Below are 9,964 nucleotides of genomic sequence, written 5' to 3'. Positions count from 1 at the left end.
TAAGAAGGAAGCTCTGATTTGCTGCCTATAGACATAGATAATTTGGCCAAACCACTTCTGTGCACGTACAAATTACGTTATTTCCGCTATACAATTCCAACACAAACCCTAAAATTGATTGGACTTCTTCCCTTGGCTGCGCCCAAGAAAAGTAATGTCGGATGCTATAATTTTTTATTTATACATTCAAAAACCTGTCTGAGAACGTCTTCACTGTCTTCACTTCACCCGGAAATGGAATGCCATCATCTACGTTCATTAACAACTAAAAAACTTTTTACAGACTCAAATTCTTTTCGACTCTGCTCCTCATAAAGACAATGCTTTTCAAACCTAGGCGCTTCAGCTCTTTTCTGAAACCTAGAAGCTGCAAACTAAAACCGACGAGTTCACACTCAAAACTACATATGGAAAGCAAAGCAGATAAATGCGTATAAGGGGATTTGAGGAGCCTGAACTGAAGCACCGGAATGAAATATGACAACATCATTCAGTCTGGTGGAATCTGTTCACATCAAGATTGAAATCCAAAAATAAATACGTTTTTGGTATTGTGCTTATTTACAGTTAAACATCAGATATTTATTTACTTGGTATGGTCAATGTTTGGCAAGGTAGTTGAGAAAATTTGGGCAACTAATCCTACCTTGTGTGACTGACACTTGTCCCTCTATCCAAGATGCTGAAAAAGTCCAAATGGTTGGTAAAATCTTGCATAAGAAGGGCCATCCCTTCCAACAGCAATATTTTTGTACCGTTGAGAGTTAGAGGTCTCATTATAAATATGGTCCTTTAGTCTACCAATTATATATACTGAAATTTTCTGAGAAATCCTCACTTGGACGCTGCCTCCTTGGTTCATATTCACGCCTTCACTGTCTTCACTTCACCAGTGATGCCTCCTTGCTATTGCAGGATTTATCAGGTACATTGGCTGAAAGAGCTCTCTTTATCTGGACGGTCTTGGGTTCTTTGAGTTTCAGAATCGTGAAGGTCTGTTGTAAACTGTTTTAGGGAGTTTGCGGAGACGAAGATTCATTATGTTCAGATGATCACTGTGAGCGTACAGGCATCACTGGTTCCTACGAAGCAAGTCCAAGCTTACATACGAGGACGGGGATTGAATTAATGATTTTAGATTTCAATGAAACTCAAAAGTTAATCTAAAATTTTGAGATCTCGGCTATTTATTTCACTAGAGATTTCCTAATTTTACATTTTTTTGGCTTCATAAAACATTATAAAATATTAATAATGCAATGGAAATTTAAGTAAAGAAACCATCCAAAATTCCAAATTTTTTGAAAAAACAATTCCATCATAGACCAAGAGTATGAAATGGACGAAGCTTCTGAAATTTAAAATCTTGTTTCAATGCAAGAATATACCAAAAAAAGGTGCAATGTCAGAGGAATTTACCTGGATGAATTCCAAAGTTGAACCTATTTATTCGATGTTATTATTTTTAGATGCAGGATTTATTTAACCAGTTAAAATGGAAATCCAGAGACACCTCTTGTGAAATCATGGAACTTCCGAAATTCCATCTTTACCATGATTCCTAATAATTTGGGATACCCTGGGACAGAAAACTCTAAAAGTGCTCATTCAGAAGACAGTAAAGCCAGTTCAATTCCTAGCTCTCCCCAATGTATAAGGATCCTCATCTGGGATGCCTCTCAGGCAAAATACTAAAACCTGACCATATGATCCTTCCCATCCACTCTTTTATTATTTGGGCAGATAGAAGAAAAAAAATATATGACAAATGGCAATGAAAACGTTGAAACATCAGGAGAAAGAAAATGCCAAACGATTCTTAAACTGGAATCTGCTGCTAATTCTGTCATTATGTTTTTGCATATAAAGCTACAATTATGGAAAGTCCAGGCAACCCCAAACATGAAAACTGAACAGGCTTAGGATCAGACTCTGAGGAACCTAATCCTCGGGAAAAGCTAAAGCAAGTATCCCATTAGGTCAGTCCATATGCTCCTCTACACCTTGGCTGTTTGGAAATAATTGCTCCCTCCTTTTGGGGAAGCCTGCTGTTTCTAGATTTGGGCCTCTATATTTCAACTCCGCAGCTCTGTAATTGGGATCATTGGAACTGGTTCCGAAGTTGGGATCCACTGAAGTTGACCTAAAAGGAAGGGACGCTCCACCAGGAAACCGGGAAGGAGAGACATACCTGCTTGGCTGTCTGAGAGGACGTCCTCTCATGTCCATAATATCTGCACTCCTTGAAGAAGAATCTCCAAAGGGTCTTTCCCCTGAGCCAGTTCCCAACGAAGTTCCCATTGAGGCTGATGTGGAGCTGAAAGGATCATCTGGTCCCCATGAGGTAAGCGATTCCTTCTTCTTTCCAAAGAACTGCCATGCCCCAAATAGGAACACGATGAAGAGTAGAACTGGACTGGTCCAGAGCATTGTATTGAATTCTGGTTTGAAAATCGGAAGGTTGGAACGGTACATCCCCACATAGCCACTTCCAAGGCCAAGAACAACAAGCTTTTCACGGTCACTGGTAATTACGGGCATCATTGTTCTAGCTTCAGAGCCATCATCCATCCCATTAGGATTCAGAAATGAAAACCTAATTTCATCAAGACTGGCAAAGAAAAGTGGCCTGGGGCCACCAGCCCTAATGTAATGGTGAGAAGAAACATTATACACAAAAACCTTCTCTTGACTAACTATAAGCAGATACCCCTTAATCACCTGGACCATGAGAGGACCATCAATCTCAAGTTTCCTTTTAGATCTCACCCTGCACTTGAAGTTCATCAGATCTCCCAAAAGCATCACATGAATCAGATCACCAGATGATGTAAGCCCATAAGCTTTTGAACGCTCTGATGCATCAAAAACATATTTCCTCGCATGTGAGTGGTTCATCCCTTCACATTCAGATTCCCTAACTGTCATGCTCCTCAAATCTAAAGACCCAACACCATTCTCTGTGAGAAACAGAAGCCTTTGCTTCATGAATGCCAGTGGTCGACCAACCGATTTAGCCGAACCATAAACTGTTCCATTCTCCCGCAAGATCATGATTTTACCACTAACATCAGAAGATATAATGTACCTCATTCTTCCAACTTGGTGCACTTCCAAAATTGTAACTGTCGAACCCTCTACCCCTTTATTTGATGGAGAAAATGCTCCAAAATTTGCCATGGAAAGGGAATGCCAATCTTCTGCATTTGAAGCCTCCCAAACACGATGTACTAAGACCACCCCATCTTTGTGTCCAGTCACCAAAAAACTCTCATTCTTGTTGACGGAGAGGTAAGAAAGCATAGCTGTAATGGGGAAATCTGATAACGTGTAGAATTCAACCAAGACATCTCCATTTGACAAGAAGATAAAAACCCTGCCCCGTTCATCTCCAACAGCAACATATTTGCTATAACCTTCATAATCTTCAAATGGCAATACGTTAATCGCCGTAGCTTCCGATTCAAGCTTCACCGCCGAGAGAAACTGAAACCTCTCCGACCACGACGGATTGTATTTTGTCACAGAAACCCCTCTCCCTCTGTCTCCCTCCCTTGTCTTTCCTTCAAAACCCCCATCTTCGACCTCTTTCAATACCTTGTCATCGCCTCCGTTTCCACCGTCAACCTTATCTCGATCCTGAAGACTCGGTCGCAAATCATCGATCCTATGCCGTTCCTTCTCAACAGATCCACCCTTTCGACATTCGGGCAACCACGACTCAAGTCTAGCTGCTGTTTCACTAAGGCTCTTCACTAGATTTTCAAGCTTTTCTAGTTGGGTTTGTTGTCGATCCAACTCACTTGTACTATCTTTCTGATGTTCGTGTTCAGGTTCATTTTCGTGTTCAATAGATAACGAGTTACAATTCACTAAAACCCTAAAACCAGATGGATGAGTTAAGAAAACAAAAACGAACAAAAGCACAAAAGCCTTGCCTATCTGAAGACCCGCCATTTGAAGAATCTCGATTACTAATTCTCTTTTTTCTTTCAGAACTCCGCCATTGTTGCAGGCAGCTATTCCATAGCCTCGCCGCTTCCGATCTTCCTCACCGAACACGCCTGATATATACCTTCAATACGGTGAGAATTGCAGCTGAAGTTGACGATTGTGTTGAAGTTTTAGGGTTTTGGAGAAGCCACTAATTTGGGGGTTCTGAGTTGCGATTTTTCTTTTTCTTTTTCTTTTTTTTTTTTTTTTGTGCGTGGGGAGAGGGGAACAATCTCCGGTGGAGAGGGGTGAACGGAAAAGAGGATTTTGAAATGAAAATGTAAGAAATTGAAGCCGGAGTTCTAAGTTTGACAGCTCTTCGATGATGGAAGTCAGAGGGGCGGAGATTTACGAGTATGGAGCTGTCTGATAACCGTGGTGAGACTGTGGGGGGCGTTTCTGTTATTTTGTGAATTAAGTAAGGGCATTTCTTAAAGACAGGTTAGAGTGAATTACTAACTTGTAAGTTATATTACATCGAGAAAATTCGAAGTTCTTTTCTTTGTCATAAAGTTTTCATGCACCCAGGTGTATCAGGTCATGTGGGTGGATGAAGATGATGGCTTGATTTAAGTTATTGCAAGTTTTAAACTGTTGGATTGGAACTTATCGATTAGAGGATTGATAGAGTATACACATTTTGTATACATCGTCCGGGGGGTTTTTATAATTCAGTCCTTCCCTTCCTTCCCTAGGATTTCTAGGGGTGGAGAAGGATTTGATGTCAAGTTCACGGACAGAACGGTTTATAGGGGTTGGTAGTAGAATGAAAGGGGGTTGCAATTTTAGATTTTTGAGGTGAATTGTAGTTCATTTATTCCTAGTCTTTTTTATAGGAAATACCGTGGCATTAGTTACAGCATGGAAAGAGTATAAATACAGTAAATATATGAAGTTTAGAAATACAAATATAGGGTTTTACACTAAATCTTATTATTTTGTTTTTTTAGCGGATAAAATAATTAATAATATTAATATTTAAAGGGACAACAATCTTTCAAAGGGTTTGAAGGAAGGGGAAATCCATCATTTTGATGGCTAAGTGAAATTTCAAAAAATTTCTTTTACCCTTCCAGTTTTAAAAAAACTGCATTTTTTTAGAATCGTTCTTACACTGAACTGAACCAAATTTGAAACCAAAAGAAAGGAAGAAATATACCTGATAGGGAATCCACAAGTGTAGCTCCCAAAGTGGTAGTTCACCCAAAGAGGGTAACCAAAACCAGCTTCCACTAAAGATGGCATATCTTAGGTTGAAGCCGGTTCAACAACATAGTCCTTCAACAAGAACTATAATCCAACAACATTGATCGAGCAAAGGAGGTGAGTACGAATTGGATTTGATGTTTTCTTGCAAAAATCAGATATCATAATTGATCTCTATTAGTTCAAGAACTAGAGGTCGAACTAAGGTTTCTGGGGCCGCAAGAACAGAGAGGAAGAGCTGAAAGCAAAGTTATCTAAAGCATATTGAATTCTCTATTCTTAAACCTTAAGGACTACCACTCCTAATTGAATTAGGAGGCTCTAATCCAAGTCTTTATTTGGATTTGGACTCTTTAAGTAGATAAAACTTATCCTCTTATCCCAATGGCTGATTGAGACCCAAATCCAAACCCATATTCGCCTAAGTCACATGACTGTTTAAGCTATCATGTGACTACTTGACTAATCTTATTAATAATGGGCTTTAGGCCCATTAAGCAAGTGGCTCACGACCCTAATTAGTTGCTAGCCCATTTAGCTCTCTTTGTATGGCGTAGGACCCCAACAATGACCTTACATAAGCCCATATGGGTTCAGCCCAGTTTCTGTAAAAAAGCTTGGCCGAATTTACTATCAAGTACAGTGAACCCTTGAGTCCATCAGTATAGGCTCTTAATGGGCTCAATATTTACATTAAATGATCATTGAGTCCAACAATCATATGAAGGCCCAAGGACAATTGACTTAAGTGAGATATAGCCCATCAGGTAAAACAACCCTAAAGGGTCTTTTACACTTAATCTCTCAGCCCTTAATGATCGAACACTGCTTGACAGGAAATGACCTCTCCCCTAGTTGCAAAGTGCAATGTTGCACTCTCTGCTTGGATGGGTCTCGAGAATTAAAACCTTTTGCAAACCTTTTTATTAAAAATAATATATATATATATATATATATATATATATTATCATATAAATATATTTTGCAAAATAAATCTTAAACAAATTTAAAATCAACTACCGATAGTTTTGGTTTCCATTAGAGAAAGTGCAGTCTCGATCATTCACTTTGTCCGACAAAGGGGTTGATCCTGTCATTATGATCACCAATCGGGTGAATTCTCAAATTGCCCCAACATACCCAGGTTTTGACCCCAAAAGATCTCACTAATTGGTATATCAAAGACAACCCAATTTGACACCTAGTGCAGTACCATAATCGAGTCTAGGGGTTATGTGTAACTTTCTAGTTTTGCCCACTAGTCTCCAAGGTCCAGGGCATAACTGGAAAATGGTACGAGTTTAGTGTTTCGAACAAACACACACTGCATATACTTCAGGTCCAATTCTGGCAGCTGAGACAAGCTGCCCCAACCTTCTTGGTAGCACATCAATATCAGCATTGACAAGATAAACTTCCCCAAGTCTATCCAACAAATAAGAACATTCTAAATTAACACAAGTCTCTTAAATGTCTATTTTAAGGATAATTACATAGAAACACACCAATTATAATATAAATCAATTATGTACTTTTATTTATTTACAATAAATGAATATATGCATTAATCTGATTGAAGCTAAGGGCATACGTTATCTAACAAGATTACAATAGTCTAACCTCCTTAAAACCTTACTAAATAACAAATAAACACATTCTTTATTATTCAGTTACACATTTTATTTTAGAAATATATCATTTGGCCGGTTTTGGTTCTTTGATTTTTTTATATTTATAATATATATATATATATATATATATACGGCCGCTTCTATTAACTGCATTACCACTTAACATCTACACTTTTAGCTAAGATATGATGCATCCTTCCATGAATGGAAAAAAAATATATACTTATTGAAATTTTCCATCTTACCATTACTTCTCCCACCTTATCATTTCTCCTATTGTAAACCTTCCTTTTTGCACAGATTTTTATGCAAAGCGTTTTGTGGCTATTAATTTAAACTCAAAACCAGTGTTTAGAAAATCAGATCCGATCGGTCAGTTTGCATGACTCGGGGTTCTGATCGGTTTGGTCATACCCCAATAATAGGATTTGTTCAAAATCTATTAAAAATCGACTGACCAACTGGTTGAATAAAAGGAAAAAGAGAAATTTTAAAATGTTGCTAACAAAATTTAAACTCAAGATCTCTTATTTTCATAAATTATTTAATTATACCATTAAATTATTTTTTTATTTATACTAATTAATGATTATTTATTATACATATTATATTATTATGCATATATTTTAAAGAAAACGTAAGTTAAAAGGCTTGAATCCTAATCATTTGTTTTAAAAATTAAGAAACTTGCCATTCATCCACCATATTTAAATATATTAAAATTGTAAAATATATTTATATGATTCCTATATATATATATACACCACATCATCGTGATTAGACCCTGGTCGAAACTCTGACCTATAAACCTCTCCCTTCTCTGATTCTATGCCTAGTCCAATTCTCTGAATATTGCTCAAAATGAATTCAATCTAAATAGGTTGGGAACCGTTGAAAGTCAAAATGCCACTGAGGTGTTGAGGTCGCAATGAACTGTTGAAAGTCAAAATGCCACGAGGTGTTGAGGACGCAATGAACTGTTGAAAGTCAAAATGCCACATAGTGTTGAGGTTGCAGCATTTCTGCTTCCAACAGGGGGCTTTATTGGCAAGTTAAGTAGCACATTATTTTTATTGTTTTTGTTTTTATGATACATTTCTGTATGATTTTGTTTTAAGAAAATCATACAGAAAGAAAAATTAGCTGGTTTTTACTTTTATTTTAACTTCTAGAACTTTTTCCTTCACCTCGTGAATGAATGCTACGAGTCTGGATCTACTCCTTACATCAACGATTTTACAACATGTACCAGCCGTACATCAGGAACATCTCCTGTATTTATATGTTATTATTTATGAAAAATGTTTTCAATACATAGTGGGATGTGGCTGTGAAGTTGGTGCGAAAAACATTTTGTAAAGAGCAGATCCCAATTCAAATGCTATTACCATCATTCAGTCATGTTCATGTATGATATTGACAGCAATCTCTTAAAGAGAGATCCTTGAAATGGTGGATTCCAATCCTCAATGCATTACAAACGTGATAAATGAAGAGGACAAACTCCTCTAATGATAAAGGTGATGTAGTTACATCCTTGTATCCTCTCTTGACCCCCATTGGTGTTCATTTTTTTGGAAGTCCATTTACATATTTTTCAGAAATATTTCTATGTTTAAACTATTTTATCATATATTATAGATTTTCAATTTAAAAGAATTACATTGTCTTGTAATTAACAAACAACACCTGATCCAATTTTCCATGTTATTGGCTTATGTTGTATTTATAAGAGAGAAATAGAAAATAGGGGAAAGGTCTGAAAGATTTTTGCGAAATACATTAGAATTTTCCATCAACTATTTGTTTCTTGCTTATTTACCATGAACCCAAATACAGCCTTGAATTAACTCTCCTCTAGGAAATTTTGGAAAAGTACTTGAGCAGATTTGTTAGTGGGGTAGTTAAATGAACTTTCCCAAATTATTTGGGTTGCGTTTGGTTGCAATGCAAACACAAATATGTACATTACATATTTATCCATTTTTTGGTTCATGAATGCAAATACGGTTCACATTTTAAACTGTTTTTGCATTCATTCTGTGTTTGAAATTGGTGCAAAAGTGTGGGCCCATCATTAAATCCAACTATCTTATGCTCCAATGCCTCAACTTTGGTCAAAAAGTTAATTGTCGAATGAATACAAATTTGTATCCAAAAAATAGGTACAGGAATGCTCTCTTTTTAGAGTACAAAAGTGTCAGGAAATGCAATTTTGCTTTGATAATCATTACTTTTTATGTTTCAAACAAATGCTCGCAAATGCGAACCAAGGTGCATAAATACCCTGGTTCAACGTTTGTATCGCAAACAAACGCAGCCTTGGGCTCATTTTGGAAGGAGTACAAATACAAATATATAGAGTGCAAAACCTTATATTTTGTTTTATTTTGCATGTATTTGCACCTTACATATTTGTATTTGTACTTTTCGGCTGCGTTTGGAAACGATGAAAATGGAGTGTAAATCCCGGTTAAGGGTAAATTTGCACTCTGGTTCACTTTTGCTTGTGTTTGACAACATTACATATGATAGAAAACACATTTTCCAATGCATATTTACATTGATAATAAGATGTAAAAGTACATGATAAAAGAGAAATAAATTTGCATTCAAGTGGGCTTTTGATAAAAAAAGACATGCTTTACTGAAATTTGTATTTACATCCATTACAGTTAAGTCTGTTTGGTAAGAAGATAAATTTGTTAGTGCAAAACTAATCCAACATTGCAATTTATATGGACCATTTTACACTCTAAATATTTACATTCACACTTAGTACCGTAATTCTCTTCATACTCTTTATTCATGAAAGAATATTCAGTCTACATTTTCTTCCTAGAATCCTAAGTCCTTTTGAGGGGCTTAAAGTAGACCTCTTTTATATAATAAAATGTTGAATATAGAGCTGATGAGTACAGAGTACAATAATAAAATTAGCAGAAATGGAAAGTTGCTTGTTTAATTTGGAACATATGGTAAAATAAAAATGAAAAAAAAAATGGCAAAAAATCTCATACCCCACCTCAAATCATTATGAAGGCATTGACAATGTTCATTTAACTTCAGAACATCAATGAGTGTTATATCACAAGAATAAGGGAAAAAATAGGTGAGATGAAACCCCCTTTATA

General features: G+C 36.5%; 1 protein-coding gene across 1 annotated transcript; it reads right to left on the bottom strand.

Moving 5' to 3' along the window:
- Positions 1-1,798: 1,798 nt before the first annotated feature.
- On the bottom strand, positions 1,799-4,390 carry LOC104612859 (putative membrane protein At1g75140). Its single transcript, XM_010280471.3, has one exon. It carries the CDS (start codon positions 3,955-3,957, stop codon positions 1,981-1,983), a length of 1,977 nt encoding a protein of 658 aa, XP_010278773.1. The 5' UTR covers positions 3,958-4,390; the 3' UTR covers positions 1,799-1,980.
- Positions 4,391-9,964: the final 5,574 nt, after the last annotated feature.

The sequence above is a fragment of the Nelumbo nucifera genome, chromosome 3 (assembly GCF_055504915.1).
Source record: "Nelumbo nucifera cultivar China Antique chromosome 3, China Antique-T2T, whole genome shotgun sequence".
NCBI classification, from domain to species: domain Eukaryota; kingdom Viridiplantae; phylum Streptophyta; class Magnoliopsida; order Proteales; family Nelumbonaceae; genus Nelumbo; species Nelumbo nucifera.
Note: the sequence above shows the minus strand (reverse complement) of the source record. Positions and strands in the feature narration are given on the sequence as shown.